Source organism: Peromyscus californicus, unplaced genomic scaffold (assembly GCF_007827085.1).
Source record: "Peromyscus californicus insignis strain IS unplaced genomic scaffold, ASM782708v3 Scaffold_16__1_contigs__length_79575227, whole genome shotgun sequence".
Lineage (NCBI taxonomy): Eukaryota > Metazoa > Chordata > Mammalia > Rodentia > Cricetidae > Peromyscus > Peromyscus californicus.
In genome coordinates this window covers 11517296-11534425 of record NW_026294458.1, presented here as the reverse complement: position 1 = coordinate 11534425, position 17130 = coordinate 11517296, and the positions used below count along the sequence as shown (strand labels likewise).

Genomic DNA, 17130 nt, shown 5'->3' with positions numbered 1-17130 from the left:
AGATGATTTAAATTGATGGTTCTCAACCTATGGAGCGCAACCCCTTTGGGGCTGAAAGATCCTTTTGCAGGGATCGCATCAGATATTCTGTATATTAGATATCTGCATTACAATCATAACAGTAGAAAAATTACAGTTATGAAGTAGCTAGGAAATAATTGTATGGTTGGGGGTCCCCACAACATGAGGAACTGTATTAAGGGGTTGCAGCATTAGGAAGGCTGAGAACCACTGGTTTAAATCCTCGCCAATTATGAGACCTTTTGCTTACAACTGAGGGTGGGAAAAGGACTTTAAAGATGTTCTTCCTGCCAGGTGGTGGTGGTGGCTCACACCTTTAATCCCAGCACTCAGGAGGCAGAGGTAGGTGGATCTCTGAGTTCAAGGCTAGCCTGGTCTACAAAATGAGAGCCAGGGCTACATGGAGAAACTCTGTTTTGAAAAACCAAAAAAAAAAAAAAAAAAAAAAAGGGGGGGGGGGAGGCTGGAGAGATGGCTCAGAGGTTAAGAGCAGTGACTTTCCTTCTACAGGTCCTGATTTCAATTCCCAACAACCACATGGTGGCTCACAACCATCTGTAATGAGATCTGGTGCCCTCCTCTGGCCTGCAGTCTTATATGCAGACAGAATACTGTATACATAATAAATAAATAAATCTTTTTAAAAAAGAAAAAAATGTTTTCTTCCTTCTCCAAAGGCATATAACAAGATCATCCAGAGTAAAAGTCATCTGGCTATACTAGTCAGAGCTAGTCCTTCACATTCATAATCTCCTTCTTCAGGATTTTATGTCTCTACACTACATTTTACTTATTAGCAAATTTCATTTTCAAATGGCAAGCTTTAGAGCCCCAGTAGCCTAATGGATAAGGCATTGGCCTCCTCAAATGGCAAGCTTTAACAGTGTCAGAATATGAAACTCACTATGTCATAAGAATGGAATATGACTCATATTAGTCATACTGGCCTTGAGGTTTAAAAGGTTTGGGGGAGGGGTGCGCGTGCGCACAGACACACAGAGGACAACTTGCAGGCATCAGCCTGCTCCTTCTATTGTACGGGCCTTGAATCAAACTCAGAGTCAGCCCACCTCACTGGCCTCTGACCATTAGATTTAGAAAGGTCCCTTCGTGTTAGTCTCTAAAAGATGATTTTTTTGTTTTCATCATCAGAATCTTTTGAATGGTTCTGTCTATGGGAAAACCAGATTAATGAATTACCAGTGTGCTATTTTTCTAATTTTCTTCCTTCATTTTCTCATTAGCATTATGTTTGATTTCCTACTTTCCTCTCTAGTCTCATCTTCAAAGAGTTCTTCCAAAACCCAAGGAAGAAGCACGGAGAAGGTGTGACAGACGTCTGACTCAGCCATTCTCTCCTCTAAGAGAATTGTGTGCAGCCAGGCAGTGGGGGCGCACGCCTTTAATCCCAGCACTTGGGAGGTAGAGACAGGAGGATCTCTGTGAGTTCAAGGCCAGCCTGGGCTACCAAGTGAGATCCAGAATAGCCAGGGCTACCCAGAGAAGCCCTGTCTTGAAAACCAAGATGATGATGATGATGATGATGATGATGATGATGATGATGATGATGATAAAAAAGGTTTTTCTCATTTAACAATCATTGTCTTAAATCTTTTTGATCCCCAAGTCCAACTCTCTTCCTGGGCCAAGGAGATACACTAAACTGTTGGGAAATGATCATATGGTTCATAATCTCTGTATGCAGTATGCTAACCCTTCCAGAGTTCAGCACCACTCTTAACAATCAGTTTCTATTCAGATCTCCTAAAGGGATCTAGTAACAACCCACTTCCTTCCCATAGCTTTTGTCAAGAGACTGGCACTCAAATTATCTGTTAAATAAAAAGGAGAAACACAACAGAATAGAAGTAATTAAAACCACACTGCCTTTGATTGATTACTAAAGAGTTTGAAAAGCCTAGCAATTGTTTATACTACCTGATTACAGGAATATTAAATTTTATTAAAAAGATTTCTTAAAATTCATGAATGTTAAGGAAACAATCCTAACAAAATTCTTTTGAGCTGGAAAACGTCTCATGAAGGTCATGAAGGTCAATGGTGATGGCAAAGACTTAAAGGTTTTCAGCTTACATGTACATCATAATCACCTGACCTTCTTTTCAAGTATATACACACCCGCAAGTAAGAATCTTCACAGGCGGGAGTCTAGATGTCTATAACTGGAAAATATACCACAGATAACCAACACCGAGCCTGGGAGGTGGGGGTATGACCCCTGACATTAATACACCGAGACTGTATTACATTTACAGACTTCACAGGCTTCTAATAACTTCAGCTATCTGTAACAGAGAACAATGCAGATTTAAAGAGGCAAAACAAAGTGATGCTGAGTAGCCCACAGCTCCAGCAATGGAACAATGAGTAGCCTGTCCTTAAGGAACGAGGCAGTGAAGCAGGCAGAAGCAGTCAACAAGAACACTTCCAAGTCAAGTGCTTGAGGCTCCACCGTGAGGGGAAAGAACAGCCTTCTCACAGGGCTGCTGTACTAGACATGGGATTTGAAAGGTTTGTTACATCAGCACTGAGACACCCAAGGAGGATTTATGGTTAAATGTACTATTTTGGTTAAAAATGAAATAATATTTGGGTTGGGGTACAGTAGGTGCTTCAGCATTAGGGCACTTATCTGGCATGCATGAGGCTCTGGGGTTTAATCCAATCTACTTCAGTCAAAGCAGCTCTTTACACCCCTCACCCCAAGGAGAAATTTGACATCTGAAAGAAACAAGTGACTACAATTTCCTCTACCTTCATAAACAGATTATTTCAGGATAGAGAAAACGCCTTAACCTAGGTAACAGCCCCCCCCACTCAGTTGCAAAGCCTTTCGCCTACTTTCAGACATGACGACTGCTTGCTGTCTGGAGCGGCTGACATCCGCAGAGCAGCGCACCTCCACAGCTGACCAGACCAGAGCTCTATCTGCTCCCAGAGTCCTGGCGTGTTACTTTGGGTTTATTTCCCCTTCAGATATCATCTGACACAATGACAGCATAGACCTCAGATACTGGTGATGAGCAAAGACCAAGGTTTGGAAAAGGTCTTGATGGAGATTAGCCCTCCAAAGATAATGAATTCTAGTTCTCACACCATCTACTACATGTTATTCCTAAACATTCCACCCTCTGACAACTTTCCCCAAGTCTTAAACACTTCCTTAGCATCGTTACACCTTGACCTTTGAGAAATTTAAAAATTGTAAAACACTTCAAATAATCAAGGCATTGATTTATAAACTATAAACCCAAGATAAACTTGTCTGTCTTCATGCAAAAATGGCAGAATAAGTTACTTCAGTGAAACATCTGAAGTATGGCACTAACACACTTTTGAGGAGATATAAAAGAACTCAGTTTACACCTCAAAGTCCTACACTTCAGACACGGGAAACTGCAGATCAATGTTCAAATTAACCACCATATGTAACATGTAAGAACAAATTTGCATTTTTTGTTCCTTTTTAAGACAGGGTCTCCACATAGCCCTGGCTATGCTAGAGCACACTCTGTAGCCCAGGCTGGCCTCGAACTCAAGAGATCTGCCTGCCTCTGCCTCCCAAATGCTGGGATTAAAGGCATGTGTCGCCACTGCTCAGCTGCTGTGAACAATTTTAAAGTAACTATTTTTGTTATTCTCATTTGTGTCTGATTTATACTATTTATAGTACATCATTGTTCTATGAATTTCCTGAAAGGACTGCCCTAAAATGCTCTCTTATGTATACTGTACTTAGAACAGGTTGTCTCTCATCTGGCCACTACATTGATTGGTACACAAAATACCTTGGTGGTACTTTCAGAAATCTTCAAAGAACTGACTTAGACAAGCAAAACTCTGAATACATGATGTGTATTTAGAAATGCTTCAGTAGGTCTGTGAATGTCATTCAGAGGTAAAGAACCTGTCTACCACATATTAGGCCCTGGGTTCGATTCTCAGCACCCTCCACATACCCACCAAAGGCCTAGAGAGCACATCACTAAAAGAGGTTCTGGGTAATCCTCTACTGGACAGCAATGATCCAGGCTTCAGTGAGAATTTCAGAAGGCATTAAGTTGGGGCTGGAGAGTTACGTGGTTAAAAGCATGTGCCATTCCTACAGAAGGCTTGGGTTTGATTCTCAGTTGTGATCAGGTACCTCACAACTACCTGTAACTCCAGCTGCAGGGACTCTAATAGCCTTTTCGGTCCTCCAAGAGCACCAGCATTCATATGCACACACATATACATACATAATAAAAACAATTGCTGGGCGTGGTGCTGCAGGTCTTAATCCCAGCACTCAGGAAGTAGAGGCACAAGGATCTTGTGAGTTTGAGGCCAGCCTGGTCTACAAATCGAGTTCCAAGGCCATTAGAGAGAAACCCTGTTTCGAAAAACCACCACAACAATAATTAATAATAGGCTGAAGCGATGGCTCAGTAGTTAATAGGACTTATTGCTCTTACAAAGGATCTGGGTTTGATTCCCAGGCCACACATAATGGCTCACAGCCATCCATAACTCCAGTCCCAAGGGATCCAGTGTCCTCTTCTGATTTCCGTAGACACTAGGCATGCATGTAATGCATATACATATACTCAGGCAAAATACTCCTACACATACAATAGATCAAATTTTTAAAAAAATTAAAATAATGAAAATAACCCTTTTTAAAAAAGGAATTAAACTACAGAACAGCACCGGAAAAACATGGTAATAAAGTATCTAGGAAAATACATAACTTAGCACATATATAGATTAAAAGTCTTGAAAACAGAGGACCTGAAGGGACAGCTCAGGTTAAGAGCACTGGTTGCTCTTCCTGAGAACCCAGGTTCAGTTCTTAAGTGTTCACATGGCAGCTCACAACCACCTGTAACTCCAGGTTCAGTGGCTCTAATGACCTTTTCTGGCCTCTGCAGGCACCAGGCATGCATATAGTGTATAGACAGACATGCAGCAGGGAACACTCATATGTATACAATAAAAAAATAAACTTTACATTCTTAGAACAAATTCCCCATATGTAAACACTGAGCACAAAGCAGCACAATTAACCACTACTATAATTATAGAAGTTAATTTTTCACAAGCCCTGAAATTACTGAGGAATTTGATTTGTTGATGTAAAAACCAATAACAATAAAAATGAATCACATTGATCACTGAGAAAAACAGTAAGACTCCAAAACAAGAAAGGCGGTGGGGACAAGAGAAGGGATCCCATAAAATGTGAAACACAAAATGTCAGACAAATGAGAAATATGAATTCAGTATGACCCCAAACTGAAGAAATATGATTCCAACTCCAGTGTGACTCTTGTGGTGGGCTACAGAAGGCCAAGTCTAACCTCCAGGGTCTCGGGAGTGCAGGCAGCACCAGTCACATCCACTCGATTGGGCTATAACTTGTACAACGATTATGGAAATGGAGTGTATACCCTTTGATTCCATAACACAATGATAAATGTACAGCACTGACTTCAAATGGAGACGAGAATACAACAGCAATGTTCAACAAAACTATAACATGATCTTGTCAATGTTCAACAAAACAATCATTAACTATAGTATGATCTTGTCAATGTTCAACAAAACAATCATTAACTATAACATGATCTTGTCAATGTTCAACAAAACAATCATGAACTATAAAATGATCTTGTCAAAGTAACGTATTATGCAGCTAATAAAAATGCTTAAGAAACTTCATGGAGCTGGGAATATAGTTCAATGGTATAATGCTTGCCCAGTTTGAGCAAGGACCCATGTGGGTGTGTGCATGAGTGTGAGAAACAAACGAAAAACTATTGTTAACTATAAGTGCAAAAATGGGTTAAACACACTGTACAAGTTGAAAAATCAGAAAATTACATTTACACAAATCCACTAAACTTTGAAGACACAAAGGAAATATGGCAGAGAATCATAATCAGTTAGAAATACAATTCTATTATTTTATACCATAATTTTCAAACTTTGATACCATAGGGTTCTATGTCCCTAAGACAGCAGCAAGGGCTGTGTTAACAGTGGGAAATGAGAGAAGCAGGAAGCAGTTCCCAATCCATATGGTGTAAACATCCCCACCTTAGCTAATGCTAATAGCTAACAATGCCTTCAGCAACTGACTCACAAAACTGCTGAAACTTGAGCAATCTGCTCTTGCAATACAGTACTAGTTGCTCTAGCCCATTATAGTATATAATTGTACACGATAATGATTATGACTTTAAATAAAAATTACAGTAAGCAGCCATCAAAAAGATCCTGCTACTGAATCAGCATGGTAGTTCATGCTAGTAATCAGGAGATGGAGGAAGAAGATTCCAAGTTCAAAGCCAGTATAGTCTAGGTCCTACCAAGACTGCCTCCAAAAAAAAAAAAAAAAAAAAAATGGCCGGGCGGTAGTGGCGCACGCCTTTAATCCCAGCACTCAGGAGGCAGAGCCAGGCGGATTTCCGTGAGTTCAAGGCCAGCCTGGGCTACCAAGTGAGTTCCAGGAAAGGCGCAAAGCTACACAGGAAACCCTGTCTCAAAAAACCCTAAAAAAAAAAAAAAAAAATCAAACCAAACCAAAGATGTATCTCAGGAAGCAAAGCACCTGACCAGCATGCATAAAACCCTGGGTTCAATACCAGCGCTGCCTAAAACTATGCATGGTAGGACACTCTAGTGTAATCCTATCACTTAAGAGGTAGAAGCAGGAGAATGAGAAACCCAAAGTCCTTCTTGGCTACATCTTCAAGGCTAGCTTTAGCTATATAGACCCTGTTTCAAAAAAGGGGACAGAGGGGTAGCAGCTTCTTTACAACGTAGGGTGAAACCATGGGAGAAATAACTGTGAAGATGACTTGTCAATGCTACATACATGCTACAGACCATCAAGACATTGACACTGCAAGAGGAAAAATACAAAAGCAGACCAACTCCTCATAGCATCTATTACCAATCCATTCCTTGAGCCACGAAACATTAAGGTTCATTTAGCCTCCCCCTTCAGGCCCTTGATACAGTGATAAAATGAGATCTCTGCCCTTGGGGAGCGTACATTCTATTAAAGGTGTCTCTGATGAATAGTCAATGTAAACTTTCACGAAACATTAACACTTGTATTAAAATATGAACAACAAGTAAGAACCTACATATCTTGTTAGTTTTTAAATACAAAGGAGACATTGAAAGACAGAAATTCATTTTTAGAAAGAAAGAGATACAAGTGGGAGAGAGAGAGATTAAAAGTCATGGCCCACCACATCCACACAGGTAGGCTTCTCCTCTATCCCTCCTGCAGAAGCTAGTGTAGCACACCAACTGTACTAAACCATGTTAAGACTTCTGCATCTGGTTTAAGGTCCAAACAGGTTCCTGCCCACAAGATAAACCAACAACTGAAAACGAAAAGGTTAGTGACCACACCTTAACACATTCTCTTACTTTTGCAGGAGAGCGTTGTTTCCGCTTCTTCTTTTTCTGTAAGTCTACTGGCTCTCTGACTTGTTTTTTGTCTCTCATCAGCTGCTCAGATACATCAGTAAAAGTAATTTCCTGCTTTACACTTATCTGTTTAAAAAAAACAAAGCTGATTTTAGAAACGCATGAAGTCCAATGTGCATTGTGCAGAAGTACAACTTCTAACAGAATAACCTGAGGGGTATTGTTTGGGAGGCTAGGACATCACCCACAGGACAGACAGGCTGAAACGTGAGGATGGACTCCAAGTAGGCTCTGCCTACTCATTCTATACTTAAGTTGCTTGAATTTAGCCAAAAAGGTTTATTGGTATTAACTCCTTGTCATCTGTCCCTTCTCCCTACACACGGGAATCAAATCAAACCAACCATGAAAAAGTCCACTCTGGCGAAGAGGGATAAATAAAACCAAACCATAGGATAGCTAATCAACAATGTTACAGAAAACTGTTCGGAGACAAGGGGTGTGGAGGTGGGTATCAGAAATGAAATGGCATGGTAACACATGCCTAGAGTTCCAACACTTGGGAGACTAAAAGACAAGAATCCTGAGGCTGAGGCCAGCCCAGGCTACATAGCAAACCTTATCTTAAAGTCAGTACAAAAACGAAGTCCCTTGTGTTAACTCTTCTAAGTATAACTACAGTCAGGAAGTTATGGATAAATAGATCTTGTAACAAGTGTGACCTCAACAGAACTGACTCTACCTCCTTGCTCTGCTCTATAGAGGCACTCCTATTTTCAGGCATAAACATCCTGTTCTCTGTTGTATGATACTTTGCTTGTGTCTAGCTTGCCTGGAGATTAGAGAAGCAGAGCAGCAACCACGAGAAACTTCTTACCTCTACAAATCCTCAGACCAAATGGGGGAGATCCTGTCTCCACCCACTTTATATTTCTGTCTCCACCTCCCTAGTGCTGGGATTAAAAGAAAGCACTCTGCTTCTCTTGTAGACCGATTCAATCTCGTGTAGCCCAGAGTAGCCTCGAACTCCTGATCTTCCTGCTTCCTCCTCCCAAGTGCTGGGATTACAGGTGCGTGCCACCACTGCCTGACCTCTATGGTTAACTAGTTGCTAGCTCCACCCTCTAATCTCCAGGCAAGCTTTATTTGTCAGAACATAAACAGAGTATTATGTTCACCTATATGCTCTGTCATTAAGGTCTGTCCTTTCGCATATAGTAGTTTATCATTCACCCTGGAAAACCGTAAGGCTAGATAGATTAGCTGATACGATAGCTCCCTCCAGATTGAGAGTATTCATACACACGGGGAGCATTGTAACGGACTTAGAAACAGACCATCTTTGCTAAAAAGCACTGACTCCTCACTTGGGCTTCAAGGTAACTAAATTCAAGATAAAAGCCTGGCTTCTCTATGATTCTGTTTGTCTCCTTTACTTTGAGCTACCTGTCCACCTCTCCAGGCGTGTCTGTGTAATCTATCTCATCTCCTGAATGGTTGATGGCATAGATAAATCATTGGCCTTAACCTTTCTTCTGTGTCACCATGGATACCCAGGACACTCACAGGATGGAGTCCCCTGGAGCTAAAGTAACTCTATCCTAGTAACCACCCCATCCCTGTAAGCAAGACTTCTTCCAGATCAAACAGAGCTAAGACAATGACAGGACTGCTCAACTTGAATTACCTCTTGCCCCTACACCAATTCCTCTAACCCTAAAGCTCATGTCAGTGCTCTAAAAACACAGCTTAGCTCTGGACCTCTTCATACAGCTCTCTTCCCAGTGTGCGCACACTGAATAAACCTGCCTGATTTCTGCTCGTCATGCACACATGAAATAGTCTTTTGTGACCACCCACCCCAAAACTGTATTTTCATCTTTTGCTGAACCTATACAGAGTGACTGTATGCATATGTGCAGCAAATTAAACAAAGTGCTAACCAACTAATTAATAGGCTTTGAGAAACAAAAACAGAGTTGATGAATCTGAGAAACTTTGTTGAACCAGAGGGAAAAAACGATGAATGAGGTCTTGGCCAGGGATGTTTATAAGACCTAACAGCATGCAGTGGAGGTCAACAACTCCGATTTCATTGCCACACTAAGGACTAATGCTGAGGTCACAAGCACAAAAAAGGTTAGGTTCCAACAAGTCAATATAGTATCAGGAACTAAAGTCCACTTTATATATCTTGATGTCTGTTTTTACATCAAGAAAACGGTATAAAATTTTAAAAACTGATCATAGCAAAAGAAAACTAAATCAAATAACGAAAACAATGTTTTGGGTTTTTTTGTTTGTTTGTTTGTTTGTTTTGGTTTTCAAGACAGGCTTTCTCTGTGTAGTTTTGCGCCTTTCCTGGAACTCACTTTGTAGACCAGGCTGGCCTCGAACTCACAGAGATCCGCCTGCCTCTGCCTCCCGAGTGCTGGGATTAAAGGCGTGCGCCACCACTGCCCGGCTGAAAACAATGTTTTTAATGCTCAACATTTTTCTTTTCCCTTCCTATGCTCAATGTTTTTTACAGACTAGTAGCCACTTTCTCCCTAGACTTGTCAACAAATCATTACCAAATGTATAATTATGAAGTTGTATAAGGCTTCCCCAAGACATAATACTTACAATTAATTAGAGAAACAGAGTCCAAGAAACATACAATGTCAACACTTTGTCCTGTCTTCAAGTCTTGGTTCCAGAGTGCTTGTCTTTAACACACCAAAGTTCTAAGGTCACTAATGATACAGTCAATTTTTATCAGACTGAGGATGCTCAGTCAACCCCCTCTTCACCACAACCTTTTAAATTTATTCTTAAAAACAAAACAAAATTTTTGAAATTCTGCTACAAAATACAGCAGAAGTCTCTGAAGATCATCCAAGTACACAAAAAGTGCTCATGATTGAAGCTTCCGACAAGAACAAAGAGTCTCTCACTGCCTATGAGACCATTCAAACACTGGCCCCAAGGAATTGCTATTTCCCCAGAAATCTCATGTTAGGGAAGGGGATAGCCAAAGCCCAAAGTGCCAGCCAGGGGGGGAAACAGTCTCCTGGGAAAGGGACGTCACACAATTCTGACAAATTGCCAGAGCCCCTCAGGAGAGACTAAGCCCAGACAAGGATGCGATTCCAGGCAGGAGCATACCTTGACCATGATTACTTAGTAATGCTCTTTTGCTCTTGCTCTCTGTTCAAACTCAATGATGGCCTGCAAGTCACTGGGCCTCGCTCGGACCCTCTTCTCAGTGTGAGGACACCAACTGGCTTCCCTTTCTGCGCATTCACTGCTGCTCCTCCGTGGGCTGGTGTGTTAGCTGTGGACAGGAGACTGCTCCTCTGTGAGCTGGTGTGTTAGCTGTGGACAGGAGACTGCTCCTCTGTGGGCTGGTGTGTTAGCTGTGGACAGGAGACTGCTCCTCTGTGGGCTGGTGTGTTAGCTGTGGACAGGAGACTGCTCCTCTGTGGGCTGGTGTGTTAGCTGTGGACAGGAGATTGCTCCTCTGTGAGCTGGTGTGTTAGCTGTGAACAGGAGACTGCTCCTCTGTGGGCTGGTGTGTTAGCTGTGGACAGCAGACCAAGCCTAGTTGTTAGGGCTGCAAAGGCTCACGTTTGTGCCCCCAAAACAACAGTTAGCATGACTACATTTGCCAAAAACTACAAAAAAGATGGCACCAAAGACGAAGGCCACCTTACAGACCCGGTGTAAACTAGAACACAGGCAGGCGGCTGTTAAGGACGCGTGGGCAGGGTGCTTAAGCTCTGGGAGCCAGAGGGTCACACAGAGGGGCAAACGAGGAAACGGAGCGGTCAAGAACTCCTGAAGTGAAGAACTGTGAAATCCCAGGTCAACAAGCCAGTCAACCTAGCTGAAAATTCTATTAGGCTACAGAACAAGAGAGTTATTTTGGTGTCAGTTATTTGAAGACAGCACAGAATGGTAAAATCACCTCCTCGACTCTGAGGCTCACTGAAACACAGCCACATATTCAGGCTGGGTATACAACAAATAGAGATGAGAGACAGAAAGCAGCTGGGGAACTGCTCCAATTTCACAGGGGTTCCAAAAGGCAATTCACACATATCTTTCAGTTTCTAAACTGATGGAAAATCAAACATAAACTAGAACCTGCAGCAATAAGAAACAGGAACTCACAGGGCAGGGTGGTCTTTAATCCCAGTTTGGAGGAAGCAGAGGCAGGCAGATCTCTGTAAGTTCCCATACAGACAGGACTAAACAGAGACCTGTCTCAAAACAGCCAAAACAGACAAAAGAAAGCAACAGGAACTCTTTAGAGCAGTTAAGACATACCCTAAGTCTGCAATCAGCAGCTATTCACAAACTAAAGTCTTTACGAGTACAGCTTAAAAGAAAAGAGAAATGCAGCTTTACTTACACATACATGAAAAACAATTATATTAATACTATCATTTTCAAATACTAGTCACACTTATAAAAAAAGGCACAAACCCAGACAGACAGTAAATCATAGTTTTAGAATGGTCCAAAAAGTTTGTTACTCAAAATGGAATGAACTAATCTCCTTCCCATATGACTTCTAACTGGGCCTCGTCTCAAGTACACAGTCCACCTCTAACACAAGGCAGCTTCAGGCAAGCTGCTCCTCACTGCAACCATTTACAGAAGGACGACAGTGGGGGAGGGGTGCACAGAGAGTGTTCAGTGGAGTCACGTCACTGCTGAGCAATCCTGGAGACAGGGGTTCAATCCCTGGAAAAATAGAAAGGTGAAGGAGAGAACCGACTCCATAAAGTTCTCCTATGACCTCTGTACACGTGCCATGGCATGTGTGCCTACATACATACAACATATACACAGGGAGATAATAATAAAATACGTAAGTTTTTCAAAGATGCTGGGAAACTCAAACACAGAGCACAATGTACAATATGTGAAAGAATTTCTGCCTTCCTTGGTCCAAGCAAGACTACAACAGTAATCTACAAAAACAAGAAAACTTTGTAGACGTGACAAAGAGACATTTATTAAATCATCTTGTCTCTTCCTTGAGAGGTTTCATTTTTTAATAAATTTATATACAGAGTCTCATGTACTCCTGGGTGACCTCAAAATTTTGAAGTTAACTTTTATTTTTATTTTATTTTTGTGAACATATATGTGTCTGCATGCATGGGTGCCCAGTGAGGCTAGAAGACACAGGGCCCCTGGGAGCTCCAAACCACCCAATGTAGGCCCTGGAACTTGAATGCTGGTTCTCTGAAGGAGTAGCAAGTGTCTCCAGCATTCGGGAGACAGAGGCAGACGGATCTCTGTGAGTTCGAGGCCAGCCTGGACTACACACTGAGTTCCAGGACAGCCAAAACTATTACACAGAGAAACCCTGTCTCAAAACACACACACACACACACACACACACACACACACACACACACACACACACACACACGAAATGGGTAAGCATCTAAAAAGACTAGCTTACCAGATTTTTGAAAACCATAATAAAATCTTAAAAAAAAAAAAATCAGTCTGCAAAACACATCAATTTTTGTTGTTGTTTTTGTTTTTCCCGGAACTCGCTCTGCAGACCAGGCTAGCCTTGAACTCACAGAGATCTACCTGCCTCTGCCTCCTCAGTACTGGCATTAAAGAAAGGTGTTCCCCCCGCCACCACCCAGCTAAAATACATCAAACTTAAAAACAAACAAACACCTGGTGTTCCCTGTTGTTTTGAGTTCAGTCAGGCCATCCAGTCCCTCCCAGCACCCTCGGGCTACCTCAAAGCCTGAATTTCATTGTAGTTTTCTATTCAGAATTATCACCTTGACTCCAAAACCCATTAACCAAACCCAAATATTCCACCACCTAAAACTCTAAACCCTCTGCTCTTGCCACAGTCCAAGTCCCCTGAGTCCTGCACATCCCCACTCCATGCTCTCCCATGTGGTTCTCTTACAGTTCTCAAATGCACCTCTTTATACTTGCAAGCTTGAATATAAAGAGACTTAGTTGTTAAAAACCCTGCCTTTAATTCTCAAGCCCAGAATCTAACTCAAGTTCAGAGTCCAGACCTTCTTTCTTTTCTAGGCTTGTTTCCTTTCTCTACTAGGAAGTATGTACATCTTACTATTTAAAGATGCCATGTACACACAAACACTGTTTGTTGTAATTTCCTATATCTTGCACTCTTCTGATTGATACTAAGTGCCCGTTTGGTACCAAATTCAGTAAAGCTAAAAGAATTAAAAAAAAAAACTTACTGAGTGCTTATGAGTGGACACTCTAGATGTGAAAAACACATTCTAAATATGAGGTCTCCTTTTTTTTTTTTTTTTCCCGAGGCAGGGTTTCTCTGTGTAGCTTTGCACCTTTCCTGGAACTCAGGTGGTAGTCCAGGCTGGCCTCGAACTCACAGAGATCCGCCTGGCTCTGCCTCGAGGTCTCCTTTTCCCAGGTCTTTAAATGTACAACAAAACACTAATACTTCAAGACAGCACACCACTCTCTAACTAACTGAATGAATGGTACACAGGAAAAACAGGAAAGGGAGAATCAGAAAAAGATGGCAACTTGACACGTTTCATGGATGAGAGAGAGACTTAATTAGATTTACAAGTCTGTCATTATCTTATGCTTTCTAATTTTTACTTCCAAACTTGCCTCCCTCCCCAACTCTCCTTCCCCAGACCCAATGATGCTAACAATGTAATATACACACTATTGGCTGACATATTCATGAGGTCTACTCTGCTAATGATTCTCCACCCCACCCCGCCCCGCCCAGCACCCAGGCTCACAGCTTCAGCATCTCTCTATAATGCCACCCCTGGCTCCATCGGCTCCTTCTCCTTCTTAGAAACGCAATGCAATGTCTGCTATAAATGCTTGTGGACCCAAACTTTTTTAATTAATATCCTCCTTAAGTCAAAGATTGTGAAAGAATAATCTGTATTTGGCATATCCAGACAAATAACTGACTCCAAATTTAGAAAAAAATTAGTCATGCTGAGAATAAAAGTAAGCCATAGCTATGCAGAAAGGAGCAGAAGGAACCTGTCCCCAAACATAGCCTGGAAAACTGCTGGATCAAGACGGTCCCAAGTGTAACAAACGTTAAGCGTGAAAAGGAAGCTATGACACAATACTGCAAAAGGACTGGACTAAAGAAAGAATGCTAGCACTACCTGGGGTGTTCATGGAATAGAGGAAAGACGAAATCTAAGGCCGGAAATGGAAGGAGAGGAAGGGAAGGAAAGCTATAGAGACTGACTCTGGACACTTCTGACAGAACTAGATATAACCAGGCAACAGGCAGATTTCAAATTCTAAGCTCCCAAAGCTACAGAATAGGGCAGGGAGGCAAAGCTGCACACTGACAGACAGCGGCTTGTGAGACCTTCTGCCTGACCCATGATTACAGGCAAACTCTTATAAGGAACTCTATCCGTCAGGTGAAGAAGTGGACAGTTGTTATCGACTGTGAGGAGGCTGAGGAATCCCAAGTATACTTATTACTATAAATTTCAATGCTGTTCTAGTATCAACATTTTATAGTTACCTCAAGACAAAGTGAATAGTGAGCAAATCAAGTCATCTTAATGAAGTAAAGTTGATCACTTCTAGTTGGAAATTCTATTCTAACTTTCAGGACACTGCATGAACTGAAGTTCTCTCCTTTGCCTCAAGGCAACTGCTCTGAAATGGTTCAGTAATACACTTCCAATAAGTGTTTCAGTCCATTTACATCAATGATTCTCAAGTGTGGGGACTCCTGAAGAGCCCTGACACACTCTCTCTGTCCCATTTCTTGATCAAACAGCTGTCACGACATCTACTTTCTTTACTCACGTGCTTTCTCCTGAGGACAGTATCATTTCACGGTTGTTTAACAAGTGACAGCATCCGAGACCGGATACATTAGTAAGTATAAAATCCCAACATTTTATATTGAGCCAGACAATGACGAATGAGAGCTACAAAAACGCACAACTCACTTCTCATTCAAGTTTCTGTTTTATGAAAGCTGTTTTTGCAGGGTTGTGGAGAAGTTAAGAGTACTTACTTCTCTTGGAAAGGACCTAGGCTTGGTTCCTAGCACCTACATTAGGTTGCTCAAAACCACCTGAACCTCCAGTCCCAGAGGATCAGATGACTTCTGGCCTCCAAGGGCACCTCTATGCACATGGTGCACAAAAATTTACACAGGTACAAAAACACACACAAAAAAAATAAGAATAATAAGTAGTAGATCTTTAAAACAAAACAAGACCAGACATGGTGGTGCCTCCCAGAATTCAAAAAATAGAGGCAGGTGGATCTCTTTAAGTTCAAAGCCATCCTGCTCTACATAGCAAGTTCTTAAACCAACCAGGGCAACGTAAAGAAATCCTGTCTCAAAAAACCAAAACCAAAACCAAAACAACAAAAAAGGTTGGAACTGAAAAAATGGTTCAGTGTTTGGGAGCATGTGCTGCATTTACAGAGGACCTGGGTGTGATTCCCAACGTCACGGTGGCTCAAACTGCCTGTAACTCCAGTTCCAATCTGTATGACCTCCACTGGGACTAAACACACATGTGGCACAAAGACATACATGTAGGGAACAATACTCAAAAGCATAAAATAAAAGCAAATCTAAAAAATTTTTAAAGTTTTTATTAACAAAGATGTTATTAACTGTAATATTTTTGTTTTTAAATTTTCATGTCTAATAGAGTAAATATTAATGTAATCAACACAGCAAAAGCTCTTCCAAGTCCTCGGTTTTTTTTAAAGCGTGTGAAGAGTGTCCCATACCAAAATGACAGCTGATTTAGACACACCTCAGTCATGTTCTTTTCCTCCTCTTCCTCCTCCATCTCCTCCATCCAATCTCTTTTCATAGAAATGCTTGTCCCCATGAAATAAAGGCACGTGTATAAATGCTGCTCACACATGTGGGTGAGCAGACACACCTCTACTTCCTAGGTCTGTCAGCGGAGAAGGAACGACACTCACTGCACCCAGCCCCCAGAACTTCATTTCTATTTATCAGTATCCAACTATAACAAACCAATGACAACTTGGGAAATAGCTGAGTCCACATCTAGGACAGGAAGAAAGAGTATGTGGTGAAAACTAAAACACTGTGCTGCCAGAACCTCAAGGGTTAGAAAAAGGATCAGATATGTCCAAAGGAGTCAAATGATGGACAGAATTTCTAAAGGCCCAAACTGAACAATATGAGCAAACAAATAAGCAACTGCTGTGGTGGAGTATACTCCTACAGAATAAACAGCCACACTGAAATGATGGATACAGTGTGTCAAAGTATCTCTCAAAGACAATCCGACACTCTAATATCCATTTCCAGGACTGGCAAGGCAGTGCAGCAGCTAAAAGGCTTGTTACACTAGCCCGACAACCTCAGTTTGATTCTAGAATCCACGAAAAGACAAAAGGAGAGAGAACTGACTTCCACAAAGTTGTCCTCTGACCTCCACATGGCACATACCCCCACCCCAAATAACAATAAACAAAGTTAAATAAAAATTATAATATATATATGTATATTCCCATCTACTGATTCTCTTTTACTTTTCTTTTCTAGCCTATGAGAAAATTTGTTACCTTCTTGGGATCAGATGTGAACACAGAAATGTATTTTAAAATTCTTCTGCTACATCATTTATAAAGATATGAAAT

General features: G+C 41.5%; 1 protein-coding gene across 5 annotated transcripts in view; it reads right to left on the bottom strand.

Annotated features, from left to right (window-relative positions):
• Znf148 (zinc finger protein 148) overlaps positions 1 to 17130 on the bottom strand; it is a 128596-nt gene that overhangs the window by 39905 nt on the left and 71561 nt on the right. For all 5 annotated transcript variants that reach the window (XM_052740378.1, XM_052740379.1, XM_052740383.1 and 2 more), the window contains one exon: positions 7468 to 7593. In XM_052740378.1, the coding sequence (XP_052596338.1) occupies positions 7468 to 7593 (126 nt within the window). The remainder of the gene's footprint in view (positions 1 to 7467; positions 7594 to 17130) is intronic.